General features: G+C 37.3%; 1 protein-coding gene across 1 annotated transcript in view; it reads right to left on the bottom strand.

Moving 5' to 3' along the window:
- LOC116182253 (dynein heavy chain 7, axonemal-like) overlaps positions 1-27,521 on the bottom strand; it is a 36,989-nt gene that overhangs the window by 2,329 nt on the left and 7,139 nt on the right. Inside the window, exons 11-38 of the mRNA XM_031502774.1 lie at positions 23,386-23,546; positions 23,168-23,339; positions 22,941-23,120; positions 22,538-22,891; positions 22,052-22,249; positions 21,883-22,003; positions 21,662-21,837; positions 21,467-21,615; positions 18,281-18,428; positions 18,021-18,233; positions 17,801-17,973; positions 17,493-17,748; positions 17,142-17,441; positions 16,868-17,097; positions 16,594-16,819; positions 12,357-12,539; positions 11,364-11,589; positions 10,969-11,310; positions 10,689-10,917; positions 8,106-8,259; positions 7,047-7,180; positions 6,808-6,999; positions 6,353-6,758; positions 6,119-6,309; positions 5,889-6,073; positions 657-955; positions 232-603; positions 24-180 (exon numbers count right to left, since the gene is read on the bottom strand). Of these exons, the coding sequence (XP_031358634.1) occupies positions 24-180; positions 232-603; positions 657-955; positions 5,889-6,073; positions 6,119-6,309; positions 6,353-6,758; positions 6,808-6,999; positions 7,047-7,180; positions 8,106-8,259; positions 10,689-10,917; positions 10,969-11,310; positions 11,364-11,589; positions 12,357-12,539; positions 16,594-16,819; positions 16,868-17,097; positions 17,142-17,441; positions 17,493-17,748; positions 17,801-17,973; positions 18,021-18,233; positions 18,281-18,428; positions 21,467-21,615; positions 21,662-21,837; positions 21,883-22,003; positions 22,052-22,249; positions 22,538-22,891; positions 22,941-23,120; positions 23,168-23,339; positions 23,386-23,546 (6,127 nt within the window). The remainder of the gene's footprint in view (positions 1-23; positions 181-231; positions 604-656; positions 956-5,888; positions 6,074-6,118; positions 6,310-6,352; positions 6,759-6,807; positions 7,000-7,046; positions 7,181-8,105; positions 8,260-10,688; positions 10,918-10,968; positions 11,311-11,363; positions 11,590-12,356; positions 12,540-16,593; positions 16,820-16,867; positions 17,098-17,141; positions 17,442-17,492; positions 17,749-17,800; positions 17,974-18,020; positions 18,234-18,280; positions 18,429-21,466; positions 21,616-21,661; positions 21,838-21,882; positions 22,004-22,051; positions 22,250-22,537; positions 22,892-22,940; positions 23,121-23,167; positions 23,340-23,385; positions 23,547-27,521) is intronic.

Genomic DNA, 27,521 nt, shown 5'->3' with positions numbered 1-27,521 from the left:
ACTATTATACAGTACAATTTTACCTGTTGGATCAATTGGGTAATTATGAGTTTCAACCAGAGCAGGGCAATAGAATCGTTTCAAAATTGTCATCAAGCACCTTCTATCCCAATCATCCGTCACTCTGCCGCCATAATTACATTCGCCTGTTAAATATGTTATAGCATCATACTGAATGTCCTAAAAATTCGAATATGAAGAGCATTCCTTCTAAATGTATACCGCTCATACTTCATATTGATTTAGAAACATTTGTAGCTGCATAACGCTTATCCTTAAATCAGTTTCGTTGAATTCGTACGGTATATTCCAGCCCAAAGGACCGAAGCTTCTCCGCTCTTGAATAACGGCGTGGAAAAAACACAAACCGAATAATAACTTTTTAAATGCGTGTCCTTGCTGACAGTTCTCAAACCAGTCGGGATCCGAAATAGGATCGCTCAAATACGATCTGGTTATATTGGCTCGTAAACCTTTTGGGGGTTCGTTAGTCATCTTGACGCCGTTTTGCAATACAACAACAGGAAAATGATCCGCTGGGTACGAGGTAAGCCATAAACGAAAGTCAGGGTGGGTGGTCTCGATTGAGAAATTCTCACAAATCTAAAGCACCACACAATTAGTTACCTAGCGAGATAAATCGCGAACTATATTACTCGTTCAAGTGAAGGCATGAAGCTCTTCGCCAGATGGCAGTTTTGCAAAACTACCCAAGTACCAGTGCGCACTCCTTCATCAATTAACTGGAGAGCAATAGGCCCTTGACCTTGACCTAAAGACAAGGAGTATAGGCGTGACGATCCAAATCCTTGATCGTCTGCAAATTTGAGTAGGACAGCCATTGGATCCGCGCCGGGCGTCAAAATAAAAATTAGCGGTATACAACAATGTGAATCGGCGTACGAGGACGCTAAATCGAATGGGGGCGGTTCTATGTACGTCCTTCCAAGTTGTGCTAAAATAAGGCATAAAGTAAATATTGCAAAATATAACATGGCATAATTAGGAATTATTCAAATGTAAATGTTAATCTGTGCTTTTAAAACTGGAGAAAGCTCACCAAAAAAATGGCCTTGTTATAAATCCGAGTCTCAAATCATCTCTGCGCATGCGCACACGCAGTTCTTCAGAAGTTTATATAATTGATCGATTTTACTTTATTAAAGGGTGCTACTGTTAAAACAAGAAATTTACCTCTGCGCATTCAGCGCGCGCAGTTTTTCATAAGTTTAATATCATTGATCGATTTGCCATTATTAAAAGGTGCTACTGTTAAACTTTCAAGCTAGACAACAACAATAACAACACAACAACGGACTTTCTCTTGAGACGAAAACAATACCTACTTTACCTACCCATACAGAGGTACGGAAAAGTAATAAAATATAAACGATGTCCAGACGTACCTATGCTTAAAATTGAAACTTTACCACATATCTACCTCATGGTGAAAATTAGCTATTTTTTTTTTATAGTTCCAGTTTTATAAAACTGCATTATATGTCAACTCACCGCCACCATATCGCGGTGGCGGTCCTGTGTACAGGGTGGCCAAATAAGAATGCGAAGTACCGTATCTGGGAACCTGTCCATCGTAAAGGCTTGCGGTAAAAATAGTTATTACTAAAACGACAAAGAGAAAAACCTGGAAAATATTTTTAAGTTTCTGAAATGGCCGCTAGGAGGCGTAACTGCAATCTGGAATCTAAAGTCACTAAATAAAGAAAGTACCGCAATCCATTGAGCTCGTGTGTTAGAGAGAGAACGCATGATTTTTGCCCAAAAATGGCGGAAGTTACCAGATTCTAGTAACTTTAATGTTAGGGATTGTTCCACCTGTTTGGAGATATCTGTATATATTTTTATAAAACATGACAGTACTATGAAGTTAGGTTATGAAAAATGACAGCTATTCAGATTTTATTTGTCAATTTTTTTAAGTTGGCAGCAAATTTGCCCAAAAAATGGCGGATGATTGCGGTACTTTCTATATTTAGTGACTTTACTGGAATAGAAAAGTTTTGTTTCTGTGAATTACGCTATATTAACCTAACAAAAAAATGCTCGGTCTTTGAAGTCGACGATAATCTGAACCTTTTTTGTTTGACAATTATTGCTGTATCTCTAAAAATGAAGTGGTGGGGGGTATTCAAAGCTTTCCGTAAAGAACACCCTGTATCTTCGAAACAGCTGAGCCGATTCCATTGAGTTAGAAAACTAATGGAGGGAATATAATGGTAGAGGGGGTAAGAATTTTTGTAGACGGAAGTTGCCACAGATAGAGGCCACTCGCGTGGATAGGTTCCCGTGAAGGTACATTTTGGCCGACATTATTTGACATATGAAAACGCGGGTCCTGTCACTGTCAGTTTTCCACCAAATTCAAATTTTATTAAATTTTCCATTTTAAAGTACCTAATAATTTCGGATCGGTTTGTGCTCTGGTTTATATAAATAACTAACTGCCGCATAGTGTTTTTATCACACGCAATTTTGTGAATTGAGAATGATTAGCTGCGTATCATGCAAAATTTCTCATAAAGGGAAGAAACAGGGCATTTCCTTTCATCGGTAAGACAATATGTCATTTATCATGTTGTAGGCGAGGTTGTAGGTACCTAGTTTATGTTTCTTAGTTTTCCAAACGAACCAGTACTTCGTGCAAAATGGTTACCTAACATTTGTAAATATATCTTATGAACAGCTCTCGAAATTTGCTTTTGTGCTCACAACGCTTCATTGACTATGATTTCGACCAAAGGTTGCACCGGAAAATGTTTAACAAATATGCAGTAGGTACTATCAAAACTTGTTTTTACAGCTAAACGTGTGAGTTTAGAATATGGATATCAGGTGTAAGTTTTTTTACGAGTGCGGATACATTTTGAGACCAATAAACAATAAATTACCTAATTATTGAATCTCTCTGCCGTTGTAAGGAACCTGAGACCAACCAGTCAATTGTAGCTATTGATCAACACAATGAATTTAATGGGAGTTGTCAAGTTGTAGTGGCTCTGGCTATAGTAAACTGGCCTTAATTATACTACTGGAACACATCGATGTATATTTAGATTTGTAATCAACGATTATACATATTAAATCTGCATACTTTCCCATCCTTGTCTATTTTGTTTACTTTACCACGAGCATGTATTTTACTCCTATACGTTTTTTTGTTATTATTCCTATTAGTGGAAAGAAAATTATATCTCTACGCCACTGAAGTGAGACGCTAATGATAACGGAAGTGGTGTGGTACTTTAATCACAGCTAGAGGCCACTTTTGATTCCCGTGGTCTACGTCTGGCCAAGCATTTGATTCCCTCCATTAGTTTTCTAACTCAATGGCCGATTCAAACAAACTCGAGTTAGTTCAAAAGCGGTATTTTTCAGCTACAAATATTATAATATTTGAAGTTTTTTTAGTTTCACATATCACCGCTTGAGGGCTTTTTTCGACATTCCGACAGAAATGGATAATTTTCTCAAAAAAATTGCAATTATATTGCGTATAGAGTGGGTTGCCTATAGCTACAGTGACTGTATTACATTGAGTTAGTGTACTTCTAGCCATCTATTCCATGCATTGACATGGTTTTTTAAAAACCACATTTTAAAAAATTCCCTGTATATTTACGTTTGATATCACCAAGAACAATAATATTATTCGATACTTTCCTGTTTTTCCTATTCTGTTTGCTATCATAATCACCTATTTAATTTCTTCAATTCCTTCATTCTTTTTTGTTACACTGTGATTATTTTTATTTTGTTTACTGTTCAGTCAAATCAGCAATTATTTTTTTATTAATTGGTGTAAACTGAGATTTATATAAATATATTTAATTTAAAAATTTCCTGGCTCTCTATGTTGTCGCGTTTAGCAAAACAGCCTTGTTATACCCGCCGAGAAGAGTCGCGCGCATTCGCCAAAAAGGAAGGTTTTGGCACTTGATCGACGAGACTCAACTAAACGCGTGCGCTGAATAAAGATATATTTCTCTCTCGTGTGTGACACCCCCAAATACTTGGCAAAACGAACGTGTACCACAATCGCCATCATTACCATACTGCGCGACAGCAAGGTAGGCAATTTTTGTTATTTAATGAGGTTGTCTTGCGTGCGTTTCTTTTGATCAATTCATATTAATACAGTCCACTCCTCTAAATTTACTGTTTGCATTGTTCATCGGTACTTTCATCATATCGATTAGCAGATCTACTTATTTTCTTTTTCTAAATATTTCTTCTACCCTTAACCCTTGTATCTTTTCCGATAACATTGTACTGTGTTAGTACCTACCACATACCATTCAAAATTTAATTTGCCTTTATCTCTGGCTTTGGTTTACTTGAATATCGCGCTCCCTAATTAATGTTGTGTAAACTACGCCATGTAGGCGTTTTGTTTGGATTCAGCACCTATAATAACAATAGGTTACCCTGTACGTAAATTTCCTTGTATTTTATTTAGTTGTTAAATTTTATTACGTATTAAAAAGATTAGATTTATGAATTATAATTGCGTAAGATTTGTTAACTTTTATCTCCGGTCGTTTATGATAAGTCTTCGCTGCGAAACCTACTTAGTCCCAAGACAAGCACATGTTATCGGCGAGTTAAGCAGATGTTTTCCGCGTAAAGAGCAGTTTGTCGTTCAATGACGCACAATTAATTTGTTAAGGAAGTCGAGCTAGCAGTTGAAATGGAAATTGTTTTAAATAGCAGAGGAAGACGTTAATCGTAGCTCTTTGGTTTGGTGAACGTATTTGTTGCAAAACAGTTAGTTTTGCCGTTATCGAGAGTTTTTGAAGAGAGTTAGTTTTGTTTAATTGTGAAGTTTTTGTAGAGGAAAGCTGGATAGTTTTTTTTACGCCGTGGTGAACGTTAAGTCGAGTTAAGCGGAGTCGTGTTCTAGACGTCCCGGGAAAAATTATAATTATTTCTTAGAAAAGATTTTGGGTGGTTTAGTTCACCATTGCACACAACATTTATACACAATACAGTGAGTGGCTAAAATATGGAACAAGTTCATTTAAAAAGCAGGTATTGGGTTTCAAAAAAATGCTCGCACTCGTCTATCATAATTTTTTCTTTCGCATTGTTTGCACTAACGATAAGATATACAGGGTGCGTCAAAAAGTACATTTTGATGCCAAATATTTTTCTAAATGCAACAGTATTTTTTTTAATTAATTTTCGAATTCTGTGTTAAATTCTACACATAATAACAATAATTCCAAAATGGATTTAAGAAATACCGTTCCATTTAAAAAACCAACTTGGTATCAAAATCTACTTTTTGACGCATCCTGTATATTTTCTCTTATAGTATATAGTCGTAGTGCCATTGACGTTCCAACACGTCATCCGCCGGCTTGGGTTGAGTAGCGCAGAATATTGTCGGCGCATGGCGATTTCATGAAAATAAAATAAAGTTTTGAGTTTTCAAGCTTTTTTTTCTTTTGGATGTCGAATTGCACGGAACCTATAATACTATAATAGTTTTTTTCTGCCTCTCTTAAGCAGTTAGTCTCATCAAGAACCAGTTCTATAGTCAGTTTGAACCCGCCGTTAAAGTCAGTAGTAGAGTTCTACCGAATTAAGTGGTGATGAGATTAGCTCCTGGCAAGGGACTGGATAAAATTGAGTAGGTACATGATCAAATTAGATCAATCACTATTGTTGACCCTAAAGTCAAATTCAACTGGATGTTCAAACTGACTTTATTCTCTTGCCCTACAGTGATAAAGCAAATAAAACGTGGGGAGACGAGATAAAAAACGTTGTAAATTGCCAAAAAGGCAATATTACTATTACCCATCCAAGTAAATTGAAGAATAATCCCAAGAAATTCTCTCTTCCTTGACATCTATCATACCTACCTTCCACAAATTTCTGTACTGCAGGGACGATTTTATCCGGTCTTATACACCTTAGTACCAGAAGTTTTTGGAACTGTGTAAGTTTCGAATCCCATGGTGTCGGAAGGGGATATACATGTGGCTCGGGGCTATCAAACACCTTTCGCCATTCCGCCACATTGCTACAGAAATGTTCCATAATGCCACTGTAATTACAATTAGTAACATTCACAAGCAGCAGCACTACGAACCGGAAAGCTGGGAAATGGGTCAGGCGACATAATTCGTCCCAACATTTTACTACCAGCCAATTACTAGGATTTCGATTTGGATTATCTAGTCCGACACCTCCTGTTAGCAAAAACATCCATTCTGCTATATTTACGGCGTTACGACTTTTCAACAGATTAACGACCAATAATAAAGAAAATAAAAGCTTGTCCTGAAGATCATTATTAGTTGAGTTAAATACGAAATTCGATTACTTTTTCGAATAAGCTTCTGCATATGTTGACGTACAACGAGTACGTAAACGCCTTTTCCAAATCTTTTAATCTCTGTTCCACATCATCCACTCGATCAGTATTGTCAATACATGTTCGGAATAAATTCATAAACCACACCAGGGAGTACTGATACATCGGATCAATATTCGCAAGTTCAGCGATAGTAAAAAATAAAATCGTCGAATGTACTGCGATGGGAGTGTATCCCAGTCTCGCCAAATCTATTTTTTTCTCTGTCTCCTCGGCGACCGCTTGTTTGGATGCAATATCATTCGACAACACTTTTGACGAGCTTAAGATCTGAACGGCAGTTTCATCTTCCAGTATATTCCCCTCAGATTCGCTAAGCACAGCCAAAATTTTATCTTCGATTTCTTTCAACATGCTGAAATTGTCAATGTAGGAAAAATCTAAATATAGCAGACTACACCCACCGCTTATTTTCAGCGCCCTGCAAAATCAACTGGTTCTTTTCAGCTTCCAAATCCGGCCTTTCTTTTGCAACGGTTATACCCAACAGTTGATCTTCCAATCCAACCGTGGTAATCATAAAGTTGACCAAAGTTACTTTTACTGCAACTTCGGGCAGGTAGTGAGGATTGCGCATTTTTGTAGTGATGTAAAACCTACAGAACACAAATCACTTGACAAGCAAGCTATTAAATAGACTTACTTAAATTGTCTATTATACTCCACCACTGAATCGCCAAGTTTTAGACATAAGGTACCACCTTGTCTGAAAGTTTCACGACCCAGTACTGATTCTAAAATGGGATCCAATTCTTGAGCAATATTCTCTAAAAGCACCTGTTGAAAAAATTAATAGATGGAACAATAAAAGAAAAATATGTATAAAATATAATCGTGTATGCCACAACAGGTAACAGGAAAAGATCTTGGTAATGGTAATCAGACCTTTTCTGAGTTTCACATAGGTTTTGGTAAAGAGTAATGTATTTAGTATATTAGAGACATGTAATTAGGGAAAGCACAGTTTATCTATGCAGCAACTTCCACAAACGATAGTCATATTGTAATATAGTGACGTCATGCGCAAAGCTGTCATAATTCTAGGCGAACTGCGCATATCCAAATACCTTAATATATTAATACAGGAAAGTGACGTTGAAAATCGGTCGCAAATTACAGCGCCACGACGTTGTGGAACAGTAAGCTACCAAACTTGGTTTAAACTTTATTGATGGTTTTACGTGCTTTATTATTATTGTTATGGATAAATTGATAACATTAAGTTATTTAGTAATATCACATATCTTAGATGTTAAATGACATTATTAATTTGCTCCTTAATTTTTCGTCATTCATCGGGCCGTGTAGATGGCGCTCTTTTTCGTGTCGCAGCTTATGCAAATGCAAACAGTAGCGAGTTTCCTGTATTAATATATTAAGGTATTTGGCATATCTCTATAGCACTATGCGATTAACAATGAGTTGCTGTCGAGTCACATTTGGAATTTTTGTTTACATGGGAAATCGTACTTAACTTGAACTCCCGAAGGCGACTCGACTGCCAATCATTTTTGATCGCCCGTTATTAGTATCCAGTAAAGATAATAATCCGCCTACCTATTCACATTGAACCTCAACGTCAAGCCCAAGATACAAGTATTAATTTTACAAAATTGAGGGCGGAAGTTAGTTATGATTGAATAAAAAGCATTAATTCCTAGTTGTACAACATTTATAATATAAAATTTCCATTATTACTCACTGGTTGTCCAAATTGAATAGCGTTTTCCAATACTCTTACATAATCCGCCTGACTTAAGCGTATAACAGCAAGATTATTAGATTTCTCCATATTTCGTATCCATTTGTTTGCCTGTCCTTGAGGATCTATTAATAATGGCCATCTGCGAGAATTCCTGAAATATAAAAATCATTAGCTTACTTGACGATTGCACTTAATTTTAATTAACGGGAGCCTGCTACGGATTTGAATTTTTTCGAATATTGAGTGAGGATGACACAGTGTAAAGAGTAGAGTCATTATTAGGTATGGTTTTTTCACAATGTCGTGGTTGATATTTTTGGGTGAATAGTTCTGAGTACGACCCTGGCTAGTTATTTGGGTTAAAAAGCTTGAAACGGCCGGAAGTCGCACCGTAAGGCAAAATTAATGAGATGTATGGTGACGGTGGCGTTGAATTAAATCCGTTTTGATATCAGGGTATTACGCAGCATGAGAACCGCCAATTCTGCGGAAATTTTCCACTAAATCACTGGAGATTTATGGCAAATTTCTATTGGTAGAATCGATTGTTAGTCATTTTTGGGGCGTATTTTTTGCAAAAGAATATGGCGAGCAGCGCGCCCGTGAGGTATTACGCGATTATAAAAGTTAAGTTAAGAAGCGGGGGCATTAAGCGTCAAGTCACGAAAGCACTAGTGTTTCGAAGCGCGACAAGAACAAAAATTACCGTGAAGCCGTCGCCCAATTAGGCGGAAGCCATGATTAATCGCGCCTCAAACGTGAAAACATACATTGGGGAGTACAGTGTAAGAGGTTCCGTTACCGAGCATCGGTACCCTACAAACTATATTATTTAACTTTTAAAATATTGCTTATGTAACATTACTCTGTAATTGGCATTGGCTGTTAGGTAATAAATTATTATTATTATTATCTGACGCGATAAAAGTTCGGGCTAGTTCCAAGAATTAAAGTGGAAAATTGCGCATTGCAAGTGACTTTCGATGCAATTAATAAACTACCGGGTAGAGTACTGTATTTGAAAATTAAATAAAACTAGTTGTCAGGTAAACTCCTTCATACATTAATAGGGTGGCTAGCTTAAAATATCCTACTTTGTCTCCAAGTCGATCTGGCAATGAAGCGACAAAAGAAATCTAGGGATCTTCACCTCGTATTTGTGACAGAATGGACCCATCACTAAGACTCTTTGCATCAATACAAAATGTAAAAAATTGTTCTCCCAGGTAAAAGAACCTGGTTCAATAGGCGCGTAGACTTGCTAAAGTTTTCACCTTTCGCAATATTACTTAGGGTGTTGGAAAAAATTGGTCAAGATAAGGCAGACGTGACTACTAGCAGTACCACTCTGGTTGGCACAACCATGGCATGCTATGTTTGGGAAACTGTGACAGTGGAATTCACATTCAGATGGCAGTACAATATGTATAGGATATTACAGCGTTGCCAATCCTACTGCAATTGTAATTTTTGCTATTTACTATTTTGACAAATAGTCAAAAACATTTAACACTTACAACCGTTTCGACATCGATATGACACAAACGTCCGGTATCAACTGGTAGCCTTTGGCAACGTTCTCGCATATAGAAAGCATTGCAATATCTCTGTAACGCTGCCATCTGAATTTCATTATAGTGTCTCAAGAAATAATTATAGGACCTTCAACTACAATGTGTAACGGGAGCTCTTGAATGGATTTGATTTTTTTTCGAATTTCGTTGGGGTACTAGGGAGTATACAGGATATTCCCATTAGAGGGTCAGATTGGATACAAATTTTATTAAGTTCTTAATGAAATTGTCGACCTGTATTTGTGTGTTTCACTGGTTCTCTTGCACGTTTTGATCGATTAATGGCTTGTGAAGGTTATTGGCGACGAGCGGAAATACTATTTTAATGGGGTTTTCGAAAGTTGCCCAGAACAATTTAAATCAAATTGTAAAAAAAACAACTGTAACTGAATTTGGAATGAGTTTAAAAAAAATTGTATTGTGAAAACGAAAGCTACTTGTCAACGCAACATTAAACGTGGAAGGTGCAATGTCCAGTAAATTACACCAAAAGCGTCAACCTCAAAATGAATCCTAAAAACACCAATGTTAGTCCTCCCAAAGATCTAAGTTTCATTATCTATGGTCCATTCAGTACCATCTCTGGGAGAAGAGTCGCACCAATTTTTTCTGTAGGAGTTTTCCTCCGGAGAGCGCTAAATGTAAGGTATTGTAATTTTTCGTGATTTGTATTCTCTTTAAGAAATTTCGTTAAAAAATATTCTATTAGGGCTAAACAAAATTCTTAAAGGTATCGATCTTTGCCACTCTGTATTACATAAAAGTATTACCTACCTGTGAAGTCATTTAGAAAGTGAGTAATTTTTGAGTAAAGAAATTGCCATATTTAGGTAGACAGAAACGTGGCCAAAATATAGGGGTTGATAAATGTTCGTTGTAAACATAGCAAAATATTTAAATAAGTACCCATAATGTAAAAGAAAATGGAATTTGGATTGCATATGCTTTGTGCAATCAAAACATCATCATGTTTAATGAATGTGATGAATAAAACAATAAATCTTACGCCACAATAATTCCATTATCAATACTAAATGAATCGGATGGCAATCCGTAGATAGTCCACTGTCTTATCACAACCGCTTCTCCCAATATAGCAGTTAACTGAAAGTCCTTCGAGCACGTAATTCCCAGTAAATTAAGATGCTTAACCCACATTTCTATTTGCTGTACTCGAAATTGCATAGTAAACGGTCCCAGATACGCTACCACTCCAGAACTTATTAATATGTCACCTTGAAACAAAGTTGTAACAAATTATGTCACGAGCACTCGAAATAGCTTACCTGTAAGAAGTACGTAAGTTACTCCCAACTGAACGGCGGTATTCGACCAACGTGTTTTCTCACCCCCTAAACCACCGATTAATTCTTCGGCTCTTTCCAACTTCTTGGCGCACAAATTCGCCTCGTCCGTTAGATTTTGAAACTTGTTATTTTCGCTCTCCAAAGTCGCTTCTAATTTGGCGACTTTCTCTTTGGCGGTCCGTAACATGTTCCTTTTAATCTCTAACGCCGCCATCGCCACGGCGAATTCGCCCTCCGCTTTCGCTAGTGCGATCTTTTTGGGCGCCACCACTTTCGCGACCTTGTCATATTTGGCAATGGCCAGTACCCACTTACAAAGACCTAAACCAAAGACAATATGAGTTGGGTAGATGTAGACATCAGCGATCGCGTACCCTCTGCAGCTGTCGAGGCCGACTTAACCTTATCAGGATCGAAATTTTCGTCAGTCAAAACGGTATTGTTCAGCTTTTTCATTACTTCGACGGGTATGTTGTCTTTATCAAATGCAATTAAACCCTCTAGAAACTTCATGTCTCCGAGAACTTTCTTTGATGGACCCCAATAATCTTCAATTGTACCTATGCCACTAGGAGCCGGTACTTTATCGGGCTTTATACCCTAAAAATTATCTGTGATCATATTTCGATGCGCACATGTAGTCACCAATTTATTGCAGGTAACAGGCGATCAAAATAGGATTGACGTCGAATCGGCTTTGGAAGTTAGATATGATTTCCTTAGACCATATAGTACATGGACTGCTATTAGCCCTATGCTTTCAATACAAAATGGGTGGTCACGGATAGAGGGCACTGTAGTCGTGGGTATGTGAATCTCAGGGTAAACTAAAGTCGTATGAACACCACTCGGATCGCGTAAAGAGTAGCTTTTATGGTAACCGCGTAGTACAGGAAGCTTTAAATACTCTTGATTATCTTCTATACGTCCACAAATAACAATAGGTTTGCTTTTTTTGCCATATCTAGGCATTTAATTACTTGACGTTTGTTAATTTATAGGTTGACAGCGTCAAATCGTGTCTCATCGGACAATTTCGGACAGACTCGTTTACCCTAAAACGCACATACCTAGGCGATGTCCTTGACCATATTTTAGTTACAATTAGCAGTCCATGTACTATATGGTCTAAGATGATTTCCCATGTAAACAAAAATTCCAAAGGTGACTTGACAGCAACTCATTTTTAATGGCATAGAACAAATAAGATGTATAACTTTTCGTCTCAAGAGCGAAATAGCCAAGAAATTAAGGCATACTTCAGCCCTTACGCTATTTTTTTGTACTGTGCCACAGCCATGTCTCAACGATAATAAAAAAATTCTAGCAAAAGGTTTACTCTATACCCAAACCTTCAAAAACCTTACCTTTATAATACACACAGCTTCCATAACCAGTTTTACACCTTGTGGGGGATTCTTCATTGTTTTAACAATTGTAATATCGGCAGGAGTTAAGGTATTTAATGCAGCTAGAGCAACCTCCAATATAGGCATTGCAACGGCCAAGTCTGCATCACAATCATCTTTTATGGCTTGAGCGGCTTGAGCCTGTAACATCAGAAATCACTATATGTGATATATGTACCTTGCACTTTTACTGTAACAATATCGGGTTAGGTAGTTTTTTTCACATCCCACGTCAGAAGTGGTTTACCTAATATTCCCAGTATTTATAATGTAACGAACTTATTATCCCTCTCTTGTTGTGGGCCCTCAACAGGCATGCGCCCAATTACAGAGTGACCCGCATAATAGTCTAGGAATTCCAATAGACATTGAGGTGACATAAAAAAATGTGCTTTTGCAGGATAACATAATTTCCAAAGATGTGTTGTATTGTTTAGGTCGTCTACATTCTTCAATCACTGCTACTGTGCTCCTGATGAGCAGAATTTAGAGTAGGTACTGTACACAGCACGTAAGAAAGCCAAAGATCACGCATTCCCACTATTCCTATTCGACTAATTGCACCCATTAGTGTACCACGGAGCCACTTGGCTCCTTCTGCAGACTCTGAATTAGTCATCTGTACGTATCCCGCTGTACCCTTCTTACGTGTCTGTGACGGATAAGTAAATTTTTTTCACTGTTACATTGATACCATTCAGATCTTGGCAGTCGCGACCCTCTTTGACGGCCCTGTCGCGCCACGATAGCGAGCTGGCTGGCGGGACTCGCCTAGTAGTAGAAAACGAAGTCCTTTATCTGCATGGTCATTGTGACGTCACAAACACACCAGCTGGCCAAATCATCTCATGGTTAGTCTGTTTACATTTCATACGTAGTTAAACTCAACTGCGTTTGCGTTTCTCTGAACAATTCGTTATAGTATTGTTTGCGCGTAAGATCCCAGATTTTTCATTTATGTTTCGAAACATACATTATAGTTATTTATGTCTTACTAACATATCATAGCACATTTTATATCTGTGATACGCGGGCATAACCTACTACTTTATGCCCTAGGGCATTAAGTATCACCATAGTAACCCATTTATACTTAATGACAAAACAAACAAATATTTGCAGGTCATTGAAAATTAGAAACGTCAATTATTAATTGTCAATACCTACTAAATCACAAGATTGGCCTTATTTCGAATAGTTTCTGGAACTTCTTCCTCATTTACGATGAATTGAATTATTTAAAATTACGTTTGACGTTTGGATGGTTTCAATCACATTAACAAATTCGAACCACGCATACTTGATCAAACATAATGAATTATTTTGTAAACGGATATTTACTTTGACGAAGAAAACAATTCATAAGACATAAACAAGTTTATACTGTTTATGTTGTAACCTATAAGGTGGCGTTTACATTGAAAACTTGGAAATTTGTTTCCACAATAACTTCCTTCTGGGTACGAATTTTTGGTTGAAATGACATTCATTAAAATATATAATGTTCCGACATTTGCATGAAACAAAAATTATTTAGCTAATTCCTGTACTTTCGCCGTTATTTAGGAAAGAAGTTCTTGAAAAACTCCCATACAAAATATATATCTTTCATTTTTATCACACACTGATAATAATTTGTTATCAAATTTAACTTCATTCACAAGCTTAAACCTTTAGCAACCATTGGTCGTTAACAGAAGTTCATTTTTTACCTCGAAACAAAGCTACTGAGGAAATCGCAAGGCAAACTTTTGCATTTTTTTTAAACGCCACCATAACGTTTGCATCATAAATAAAGCAGATCATGACCTGCATTTGAGAGTATTTACTGATTTAAAAATATAACTCAAGTAACATATCGATTTTGCTCTTGCTGGGATATTCAAACTGCCGCTTTGTCTGAGCACAACGTTCTCAAATTTTATTGTCATGCATTTACCCAAAATTAAGCTTTGGATATACCCATACCACATTATTTATTATTATAGGCATGCAAAAAAAAGGTAAGTTCCACACAACGAGAGATTTGAAATTGGTGCGAAACGTCCAACATTTCGCCATGAAAAGATGGTTCTGCTTGTAGTTTTTCCCCAGGGTTGCCAACTGTAAGACCAGACCGAGGACCAGACTTCACAGCATTTCCCACAAGGCGGCCCTACCTCAAAAATTTCGATCACGTGTCACTCTGATTTCAAATGTACGCGGGATTCGGATATTTTGGAACAAACTAGCTACAACTCCGTAGGGCCTTTTTTTGTAAACGTTACCGCTTCAATTTTATTTTCGTACTACAATCCTGTAACACTACATAGGGTCTCCGGATTTTGCAGGGTAGCGCCGTTACCGTTACTAGACTAGATATAAACGGTTTTCACACTTCTTTTTGGCGAAACAAAAAACCCTAATCCCAAATTTGCCATGGCTATCTTAGTTTTTGTTCTACAGGGCGCACATCGCCCTAATTGTGCGAGAACACCTATCGGACATATTTTCCATTTTCCCGTAAATAGCCCGATGTAGGTATTCTCGCACGATTATGCCGTTGTGCGCGAGAGTGTTGAAACCAACAGTTTCCAACTTTTTTTGTGTACTGTATATCGTTATATTCGTAATACAAATGCTACTTAATTCAGCATGTACTTTTTTACAGGCCATATAAAGCAAGTATAAATTGTGCACAACTCTGGTGCAGATAAAGCGCATTTTTTTAACCGAAATAGCTTTTGTTTTGACATCACCAATGGATATATTTCTTGCAGACGTCTCAATAGCCCTTTGTGAGTACCCTCTGCTGACAATCCGTTCTTGAGGTATAAGTGCTTGTTTACAATGAACGTATACGTAAGAAATACATAAAACTTAACAATTTCGCAAAGTTGAACTGTATATAAGCGATATGCAAGTCTTGTTGAAAATGTTTCAAAGTTACGTATGGTCAAAGATCATACTAAGTATGATCTACGTATACGTTCATTGTAAACAAACACTAAGGGAATATACCCGATCACGATAAGAGGTCAAGGAGGAGGGCTATGGTTGGTAGAAATTAATTCCTTTCGTTGAGACCTTTCATTAGAGTACCATGAAGGATCTAGTTCCACTCCCCCCTCCCCCGCCGCACAGTACTTTGATAAGAGGACAGAAAGAAGGGCAGTAGTTGGTAGAAAACGGTTCCTTTCGTTGAGACCTTTAATTAGAATACGATGAGAGATAAAATTAATTTTAACCCCCCCCCCCCTCAGGCCCCGTCGCTCACTGATCAACTTTTCCAGCGACAAATGCACTAGTGGTTTTTTCAAGAATTATTCATTTTCGAACCAATTATCGCATTATCCTTTCCCATATGACTAGTTTGACGTCTGTCAATAATTGATTAGTTGGTGAATTTCTTGTTCGTTAAATTGTCCTGCCGAATTACACTCGAGGTTTGTATTTCAACCGAGTAAATTTGGGTTGTGGCAATTCAAATCTGTTTCCTTTTAGCAATTGGACTCGAAAAACTGTCAACCTAAAAATGCTCCACCTCCGGTGTCGCATTTTTATTAATTGACAGTTTTTCTCGTCTAATTGTTAGGCAACAGATTTTCATTACCTAAACAACCCAAATTTACTCGGTAAAATACAAACCTCTTGTGCAATTATAAGTGATAATAATTTTTCCTTGTAGAGCTCAAAAAGTGGCAATGTGTTTTTTTATTTTTTTTTGTATCTGTTCAAATAACATTTAAAAAAATAAAAACGAAATCGGAAAATTTTGGTTTTTCTGACATACCTACCTTCGGAAGTAATCGGAATTTTCCGGTTTCATTTAAAGCATGATAATATCACCTGTGTGAATTTGGCCCCCCCAACTTTAGGAAGCTAAAAAATTCGTTTTTGAAATGAATTGCGCATTGTATAAGCCCGTTTGCATACGATTGCATTTTGTTTGCGCACGGCCGGTTTCAAAATTACGACAAAAACAAACTTGGGGGGGGGGCAAATTCATAACTGCCCCCCTATTTTACAAATAATTTTTTTGCACAGAGCGACCGATTGCGCTTCATTATTACATTTTTCGATCTGAGAATATTCTATGGTTTTAGATTTGTTGGTTCGTATCCCACCGTCCGTCCATTTTAAACGTGTTTAGTATTGATTTCCAGTTTATTAGTTTTGCAGCCACGAGCTGCTAAAAAAAATGCATTCTACTGACCTGTTCATTTGCCACTACTTCATCGTCCATAACCACTTTTGCTACCACACTTGCTTCTGCCGACTCCGCTTCTACCTTCTTCATGGTTTCACCCACCTTCGCCGCCGCTACGACAAGCTGCGGTTGCAACGCTTCCAAACTCTCCTGCATAATCGCCACCTGTTCACCCGCATAATCGAGTTTTTCCAAACCTACTTCGTATCTCCTTTTCATTCTCATAATTTCGCTACGAGAAGAAAACGTTACCCACTGCAGACAATGAAACAATATTTACTCTCGTTTTTTCGCCAAAAAGGCTTTAAATGTATTAATTAGTTCTAAATATGACGTGGGTGTAACGTAATTGTGGCGCTTCAGTCTTACATAAAACTCTGCTGACAATTGTTGGGTACTTGTGTGAAACTCCTGGCACATTTCTATACAAGCTGATCTTTCTTTATCAGTTAGCTCAACTTCGCCCAAAAACCGCGTTGCCACAGCGAGCAGTGCATCCTCGGGCCAAGGCTGCACGAATTCCGTTTATAAAACGCAATTATTATTATCGTTACCTGAAACCAGTCGATAGTACAGCAATTTACGATGGCTGGAAATTTTCTAATTCGATTCCTGAAACCGTCACCGATAGGGCTCATCACTAGAACAATGTGTAATTGCTCTCTCACAATCTGCACGAATAAATTGAATAGCGCCACTAAACTGCCGTCCGTTTGCATAGATTTATCTCTTTGCCTATCAATTTGGCGCATTTTTTCAGTCAACTCCAGCTTTTCTTCTGTTGTAAATAAGTTGGGAACCTCGCCTGAATTTAGTAAGTTGCTCACATCTTCTAAGAAAGATTCTTCTTTAATCTGAAGAAATTGAAGATTACAATGTACCATGCAATAATTGGTTGCAATTACCTGCGCATCAGAAAACATAAAAACGCCATGTAAGTCACTCGCGCTAGCTTTCTTAAGAATAACCTTAACATCCTCGCGCCATTCATAAGACCCATAGGTTTTTGTGATTTCAACTTGAAACATCTCATATTCTGATATGTGGGTAGCCAACCGCGTTAACGATTGCCTACCGGAACCACCGACCCCGACAAGCAAACAGTGACTTCTCGGCTGCTTGACCACTCTGCAAATTTTCGACAAATGCTCAATCGCAAATCTAAAAATCGAGCTGTTGATAAAAGCTTAATAATACAATTAACTGTGCAGACCTGAACAGCACAAGATTCATGGGTTTCTTCGTCATATTATTAAACTCGGCTAAATAGCCCTCAACCACTTCTCTCAATTGATTCAAGTCGTACACCTCCACGTAGTTTCGAGCATCCGATTTTGGATTACTGAAATCGCAATAGAGCAACTGTCTCAACTCGTTTTCGCCAATCTACGCAAGACTACAGAGACTTGGATATATTTAGCTAAAAAACTGACATATGGATTTCCAGGAGAGGCGAGCCGTTCAAACATCAAATCCAAATTCTCCTTTAACCGCGATTTGCAAACGTCGTGCAACATTTTAAATATCCAAACCCTATCCGAATCATCCACCAATCTGTCGTAGTAGACTCTTAAAACTTCGTGAACCCACAGACGTTTCATAGCCAGTAAATCTTCGGTAATTGAAGGAGAAGACAGCAGGACGCCCTAAATATAGAGTTATTATTAAACGAACTTGGTGAATCAATTTATACCTGAATGACGCGGGAAAAATCTCGCAAATTGAACAGGTAGTGGGACTTTGCGGGAGTTGGTAATAAGTTTTTCCTGCTCAATTTGTAAACATCTAAAGTTGCAGATACAATTTCTTCCACACATGGATCGAAGTCCTTAGGAAATCCCCTAAAAATTGCACACAATAGTTCTAATTCATGGACACTTTGATTTTTATTCAAATTATTTAAATTATGTAGACAATTTATATTTTGTAACGGGAGCCCGGTAACGGATTTGATTTGATTCAAAGTTTACTTAAAATTTTCCTGTTTTGTATGCGGGTGAGTGGTCACTGAATATGGTCCCGATTTTTCAAATCCGTGTGAAAGTTTGAGGCGCCAGGAAACCGTAGAACAAGACGAAATTGGCTAGAATTACGGGACAATTTTGCAAAGGTTACCTCCGTCGTTATCAAGCTTGCGTGGGAATTGCGTTCGTTTATAATTTATTTGTGTTTTGTATGCGACATTTTATATTTTTTTATTCCATCTTTGTTTATGATATTGACTTGATTTAACATCATTTCAGAATCACGTATTTAATACCGTTAACCTTTAGTTTGAAATCATTTAAGTTTTTGGTGTAATGTTTGCTTAATTTATGTTTGTTATCATGGTTTTGACAAGCAGATTATTCACATAAGTTTTGATCATTATATTCTATGTGGAAGTTATCGAATTGTTTGACGTGTGTACCGAATTGTTGTTTGTAATTTAACTGTTCACATTTCGACCCTCAACTGATTGGCTCGGATACCGCTAACGAGGGGCGAGTTACCTATCTTGGGGCGAGATTCTGCTAATAAAAACTCTTTGCTTTAGAATCTATGTGTGATATTGGGTTGCGCTTCACTGATTTCCACATATTTTGTTGTAACATTGAATTTGCTGTCCGAAGTCATGTTACTTTTAAGAAAGGGGTTTTATTGCACCAAAGATGAGTCGCCTGTTGTAAATTATGCGTGATATCACAGCAGTAGGTATTAGATATTAGTTCCACTTTTTAGGTGATAATAAAATCCGAAAAGGGCTGAAAATAAGGGATTTGAGATGACATGCTGGCCTATTTGATGTTTAAAAATAGCTTTAAAGTTTCTACTGAAACCATAATGAGTAACTTAGTAGTCATATAAAGCCGACCCTTGCTCAATTCAAGGTCGCTCGCTACCTGGTGGTGATTTTGCAAAGTAGGTCAAGGTGAAGTTTAAAGGTTACGTGCCACGTATAGGTGACCTTGGAAAGTAGGTCAAGGTGATGCCCAAGTGCATTCGGTTTCAACGTTATCAGAAGTCAATGACATCATTTTTTGTGTTGTCAAGGTTACAAAAGGTCAAATGCCACATGGGTCAAGTTCAAAGGTGGTTCGGTAATGGGCAGTGAGTTTGGAAAGCAGGTCAAGGTAAAACACAGACGTCTGTTCGACCATTCACCCCCGGAGGTGCCACATGGTAATTTCGGAAAATAAGTTGACCCCTTACTCTTTTGTAACCTTGATCTACTTTTATTAATAATTGTATACGTTTTGTACTTGACCCTTTGTATAACCTTGATTTATTTATTTATCTACGCGAAAGATCGCTAACGTTTGAAACTTTTGCCCTAAGAATGCTGACCTTGTAAAGTTACCTACTTTGCACTTTACTCAGTGATTGTCAAGTCCCCGCATTCATGCGTATCAAATAATATTACGTCATAGAGAGCATAGGTACGCTGAGCAATCATGACCAAACCAAGCGATAGTTATATTGGGATATTTTAAATCAACTCCGTGTATAATTCCATATGGCTAAATTTGGGTGTTGTCGTATCCTCCTGACGAGAAAGTTCAAAGGTTGCTCGCCGTTTAAAGTCCAAACTTGCTAGTCGTTCAAAGTCCAAAGTTTGGCCGACATTCAAAGACCAAAGTTTGCCACCCGCTCAAATTCTAAAGGTTGGTCGCCGTTCAAGATTTCATTTTGCGGTGTCGGTAACCAGAGGTCAATGGTTCCAGTTTTGTGATATCATATTTCACTTTCAAGATTATCACAAGTTCAATGACCTCATTTCTGGCGGTGCCATATTCCATTTTTAAGATCATCAAAGGTCAATTTCCCTCAATTTTTTGTGGTTATATTTTATTTTCAAATGCAATACTCAATTTGTGCGAGCCATATAGGGCCGATCCTACCTCAACTACATGTAAAATCCTAAAAGGCAATTTTCTAGTGTCACTGCTATTTGAATGTGACTAAAAAACAAAATAGAGGTCTCAAGGTTAACGATCGTACGACATTGAAAACCAAATAAAGGAGATTTTCTAGTGGAAATGTCATTTGAAGGTGACTTTAAAAACTAAATAGACGTAGGTTAGCGACTTGACCAAATAACGGTCATATCGATTTTCCGGAGGGACGGGAGAGAGAGTGAGTGTGTGACGTCAGTGACCTAAATTTAAACTTTGAGGGGAGTAGAGACTATAAAGCTCTCAGCAGCCATTCATATCGAATAATGTTAATCATGTCATGGATAGCGTATGCTGAGCAGTCGTGGACCCAAAGCAAGCAATAGTCATATAGAGGGGATATTCTAACTCCATGTAAAATTCCTTGAGGTGAAATTTAGGTGTCATCAAAGTTATCTACCTCTCCTCCTAACAATGGCTTTCAAAACTAGAAATCTCAAAGGTTGTGATCTTCGGAATTAAATTACTGTAAAGTTCAAAGTTGATCGCTTTTCAAAGTCCAAAGGTTGGTCACGGTTCAAAGTCCAAAGTTTGCTCTGGTCTACAATCGGTTAAGATTGTGCGCGTCAAGATACAACTTCAAGGTCAGAAGATAATAAAACTCCCAAATTTTGTCTGCATTAGACCGTTATTTTCGCTGAAAAAGCTTCATTATTACTTTTACAAATATAAATTAGAATCGGGTGCCTGTATATTAACGAAATGGTTATTTGCGCTGTCATAATGGTAGTTGGCACAGATTAGAGATTCTTAAATTATGACAACTGCTTTCAGCTAGTTCAATAGCGTTCGACAGGCTTAATAATAATCAATGAAGTGTTTCTTTGTGCGCTTTGTTAGTTAGTTACGTATTCTAAGGTAAAAGGTCTTTGGAGTAAAGTTTCTCGACATAAGAAAATCAGCTTTCGAGAACATCAGTTCCTATTTAAATCAATGGTACATACTTTGTTTCCAAATGCCAGCTCATAATCTTGGTAAAAATGGTAACCATAATGCTGTCATTAAATTCATCAATGCAAACATGATTAAAATGTCTCGCAAATCTTGGAGTTACTGTATTCCCACCGCTTGGTGGCCCCATAGCGCACATAAACTGAAAAACAATTTAGTCGCACTCCAAATGTGGAAAGTATTTATACCTGTATATCAATTAATTTCATAGGTATAATTTCTTTCAAGTCATACCACATATGATGATCAAACCATTGCCGTAACAATTCAATTGGAGGCTGCGCTCCATACGTCTCTTTTAAAGGCATGCTAACGTCATCGACGAATATCACACACCTTTTACCAACGGGCGGGCCAAATACGCCTACATGCGTAGATGTAGAAATGCAAATTTACAATATGATGTTACCTTTTCGTCGCTTATCCAGTTTACTCATAATAATGTTTTGAGTCATATTTGCGGAAGTTTGCGCAGAAAAATTTATAAACATTGGTGTGTAATTTTTTGATATTTTCTTAAGCAGGAATTCCTACAAATAACAAACTGCGTTAATTGCCCAATAGTGTGCTCTGTTTACGATTATATAAACTGATTTGCCAGTGCCTGTTGGGCCCACTATCATCATCGCTTTATTGTGTTCAACTAGAAGGGTCATTAAAGCGATACTCCTTATCGTTTCAGTCGTCGTTACTATGATTTGGTTTACAGGGATGTCGCGAGGTATGGCAGGAGCCGTGCTCAAGTCGTTGTTCCATAATATCCACTTTCCTTTCGCCTGAAAAATCAAAATGCGAAAAGTTTAATGCAACTTCTGTTGTCTTTGAGTCGGTCTGAAAATATCACTAGACTACAGATTGTAGCGCTGTGACCAGGGTACATTGACGTACTTGCCAGTAACTGAACAGATGTGCACTTTTACACATATACTTAGTGAATTCTTTGTAGCAAAAATTCTATCCCACTCTCAAAGATGGGGATAAAGGTTTTTCTTCGACAAAGCAAGGGCGTGTAATGAAAGTAGAGCCATAACATTTTAATTTGGAAAAGCTATAACAGTTCTCACCTCTTTAATGAATCTGTAATCAAACACAGTCTCTGCTGGAGGAATGGTTAAGACGTAAGGTTTGTCAACTGGAGGTATTTCAAACGGTATTTCCCAATCGTTAATGAGATGTTGCGGAAAAATTCTCTCTTGAAGAGCCCTGAATAAAATACTAAATTTGGGTCGACTGTTAAAGTCCAGTGTCGCTCCGAGCGACCATATGCAAGAAAAGAAGACGACACCCTCCAATTGGGCACGCACGTCTAAGTCGGACAATTGTTTCACAGCCTCCGGATCGTAAAAATCGTCCATAAAACAATCGAACATATTCATGGCAGAAACCATTAAGTTCGAGTCTAAAGTTGACGCTATTTCCTTAAAATTGAGAGAATTTCAAACGAATACTCAATGTTTACGCTAGTACTTTTACGCCTCCTTTTCGAATAAACCACAGGAGTGGCTTACCAAACCGTAGAAACATCGCCTTTACTGTAGCTTTATCAAAATCATTTAGCAGAGGAGGAAATTTATTTATCCAGGAACATAAAATTGGTTCCCATCCCAATGTAGATGGTTCCAAATAAATCATGCCACATCTCGAAACCTACAAATACTACTTGAGTTCTTAAGTATGCGGAATCCATGACGTACCGTAGCAGGAGAAGCTACCTCCAAATCCATAGGCTCAAATATTAAATTTGTAGTATTTGCTAATTGTATGATTTCGCCCGACATCAAACATAACTTTTTATTATCGTCTAATACAGTGTTCATGTTCTCAATCCAAATTGCATCTACAGGTCCGTCAAATATTAACCATTTTCTGGAGTGTAAGTCATGAAGTAATACCTACCAAAGTTTAGACTCACCTGTCTAACGTTGTAGACATTGCGAATGCGCGGTAGCTTACTGCTAAAACTCCATCTGACCATTCATGGGATACGGGGTCAAATTGGCCATATAATTGTCCCATTGTAATCGACTTTGGATTCATTATCGTATATATGGCGCGGTGTTCGTCCATGCCACCCTATAATTGAATAAAACTAAAAACTGATGTATATTTCTGCGAATACCAAACAAACCTAATAGTCGAGGCTATATATTTTTTTACAAAAAAAGTTAGTTACCGGGCGAAACCGGGTTTTTGAGGCAGGTGAAATGAATAGAAATTGGGAAAATCAAGTATCAAGTAACAGTGCCTCCCTTATTGACTTTATAGTAGTGCCGAATGATATAGAGGTTATAGATGTGGCTGTAAATAGTGTGCACGGCTTGTCCGACCATCATATATAGTACAATGTAAATATCCTGTTAAACAAATGAAAGCGAAAACTGAAGTTTTGCGTCGTTATCATGATTACCTAAACATCAATTTGTCCAACTTCGATAACGACCTAAAATTGATTCCTTGGGGCACTGTGTATATAATGTCCAATGTTAATGACAAAGTGGCGTTCTTTGAACATTGCATCATCAGTTTATTTAATAAGCATGCCCCCATTAAAGAATGTAAAGTGTCGAAACCATATGCACCATGGCTAACTCAGAATATACAGCTGATGATGTCGCTTCGAAACAAAGCTTTAACTAGATATAAAAGGACGAAAAAAGCTAGCCATTGGGAGTACTATAAAACTTTAAGAAATTATACCACCTTTGCTATTAAATCAGAAAAAAGAGCATTTTTAGAAGCAAAATTAAAATCGTCTAATAATAACCCTAAGGTAGTCTGGGCAGAGCTACGCAAAGCTGATGTATATAGAACCAAATGCCATAATGAAATTCCTCCCAGTTATGTGATGTTGACAAAATTAATAGTTCTTTTTGTACCTACACAAGTACACCTATCAATGATACTTTACTTCATTATTAAGGATCCTCAGATCCTTTATAGTTTTGTATTGTCGTCCGTCCGTCCGTCCGTCCGTCCGTCCGTCCGTGTGCGCCCTAACTCTTTTTAAAAGTGGCCGATTGTGTTGAAATTTGGTATACGGGTACGTTGGACATTAAGAACGGACGCTATTGATTTTCAGGAAGCTGGTTCAACAGGAACAAAAAGTTATACGACTTCGAGTGAATCGGGAACAGGAAAAACTGCGAACTCAATATAATAAAAATTAACATATTTCATTCCCTAGGTCATGTATCGAGTTCGGACTTTCGCTAGATTTATTCCCTATGACTCTTAGATGTGTAACAATTCAATATAACTCTTCTCTGTGGTCTCGGTCAAAAGTTTTAGAGCAAAATGTACCCAAAATTATTCTTTACACATGAATTTAGAGTTGTAAAAGCTTTCAAACGCATTATCTTGATGCTGAAGGAGTTGATAACGTGCACGTTTGATAACCGCATGTGTGTGATTCAAAAATGTTAAATTATTTTTCTGAGGCCACATGGATTTTGATCAAAATATGTCAAAATCGTTAATTATGCACCAAGATCGTTGGGAAAAAGACTACGCGCATTATCTCAATGCCCAAGACATGAATTTGATGCTTTTTTGGCGACCACGTGGATTTTGATCAAAACATGTCAAAATCGTTATTTATGCACCAAGATCGTTGGGAAAAGACTAGGCGCATTATCTCAATGCCCAAGACATGAATTTGATGCATTTTTGGCGACCACGTGGATTTTGATCAACACATGTCAAAATCGTTATTTATGCACCAAGATCATTGGGAAAAAGACTAGGCGCATTATCTCAATGCCCAAGACATGAATTTGATGATTTTTTGGCGAAAACGTGGATTTTGATCAAAACATGTCAAAATCGTTATTTATGCACCAAGATCGTTGGGAAAAAGATCAAGAGCATTATCTCAATGATCTAAACATGAATTTGATCTATTTTGATGGACCACATGGATTTTGATCAAAACATGTCAAAATCGTTATTTATGCACCAAGATCGTTGGGAAAAGACTAGGCGCATTATCTCAATGCCCAAGACATGCATTTGATGCATTTTTGGCGACCACGTGGATTTTGATCAAAACATGTCAAAATCGTTATTTATGCACCAAGAGCGTTGGGAAAAAGACTAAGCGCATTATCTCAATACCCAAGACATGAATTTGATGCATTTTTGGCGACCACGTGGATTTTGATCAAAACATGTCAAAATCGTTATTTATGCACCAAGATCATTGGGAAAAAGACTAGGCGCATTATCTCAATGCCAAAGACATGAATTTGATGAATTTTTGGCGAAAACGTGGATTTTGATCAAAACATGTCAAAATCGTTATTTATGCACCAAAATCGTTGGGAAAAAGATCAAGAGCATTATCTCAATGATCTAAACATGAATTTGATCTATTTTTATGGACCACATGGATTTTGATCAAAACATGTCAAAATCGTTATTTATGCACCAAGATCGTTGGGAAAAAAACCAAGAGCATTATCTCAAAGCCCAAGACATGAATTTGATGCATTTTTGTTAACTATAAAATGTATTTTGTAAGATTAAAATAAATTGTCGTTAAAAGTGATTGTAATACTGAGGATCCTTCGATATTTCGTGGTATCGGTTTATTATAATAGCAATAGTAGACATTCTAAACATAAATTTAGTTTTACCGCCACTACTGAAGTAGAAGTACTTAACTGCATATATTTGATAAAGTCTAAATCGATAGGTCTGGATCAGATTAGTGTGTACATGCTGCAGTTATGCCTTCCATATTTAACCGACTTGATCACCCACATAATCAACTCTTGTCTTATCGCTGGTGTATTCCCAAATTCATGGAAAAATGCCAAGATAATACCTCTCTCTAAAATTAAACATCCAAAGGAGTTTACTGATCTACGTCCAATAAGAATTTTGCCTTGTATGTCTAAGATTTTGGAAAGGATCATGGATAGGCAGATCAGGGCATATTTAACCTCTGAAAACATTCTTCCCCCTTTACAGTCCGGTTTCAGGTCGCGGCACAGTTGCACTACTGCCCTTTTGTACGTTACAGACACAATTATTTCTGCAATTGATCGTAAAAATCTGCTAGTTCTTATTTTGCTCGATTACTCTAGAGCTTTTGATAGAATTAACCATTCTGTTCTCCTTGCAATACTAAAATTTATCGGATTTAACGACTATTCTATAAAATTTATTTCAAGCTTCCTTAGCAATAGAACACAACGCGTGTCTTTAAATGACCACATGTCAAACCCCATTGCTGTTACAGCAGGTGTTCCGCAGGGGTCAGTGCTTGGACCTTTACTGTATATTATATACACCTCCAATTTTCACACTTGCTTAGAATACTGCACTTATCACATGTACGCGGATGACACACAATTATTATATCAAGCTCCGACTGAAAACCTTAACATTAACACAATCAACAATCAACTCAATTCTGACCTGTATAATATAGCTAAGATTTCTGAAGAACATGGACTCCAGATTAACTGCAATAAGTCAGCTGTTATGCTATTTGGCCGAACGTCGATTATTAACACGCTCAAGCATGCAATAATTGTTGAGTCCAAAGGGGCAATATTACCAGTAGTTAATGAATACAAAAATCTTGGATTGATTTTTGACTCCCAATTACGTTTCAAAAAGCATATATCTCAAATAATTAATAAAGCGTTTACAAATATTAAACTAATATTTAATAGCCGATTTCTTATTAATCGTAGTATTAAGGTTATGCTTTGTGAATCCTTAGTGCTTTCCCAATTTAACTATTGTGATAGTGTGTATGGCCCATGTATCGACAAGAGACTACAATCGAATTCAGAGAATGCAGAATTCTTGCCTTAGACTAATATACTATAAATTAAAATCCCTCCAGTGGCTTGACATGAACAACAGAAGAATATTACATTCTGCCTGTTTGTTCCATGGCATACTTCAAACCAAAACTCCGTCATATTTATTTGAAAAGGTAACATACAGAGCTGACGTACATAATGTCAATGTTAGAGATCGGTTTTTTATAACTATACCTACTCACAAAACGTCACTATTTAAACGCTCCTTCAG

Source organism: Photinus pyralis, unplaced genomic scaffold (assembly GCF_008802855.1).
Source record: "Photinus pyralis isolate 1611_PpyrPB1 unplaced genomic scaffold, Ppyr1.3 Ppyr1.4_unclustered_Scaffold4447, whole genome shotgun sequence".
Classification (NCBI taxonomy): Eukaryota; Metazoa; Arthropoda; class Insecta; order Coleoptera; family Lampyridae; genus Photinus; species Photinus pyralis.
Note: the sequence above shows the minus strand (reverse complement) of the source record. Positions and strands in the feature narration are given on the sequence as shown.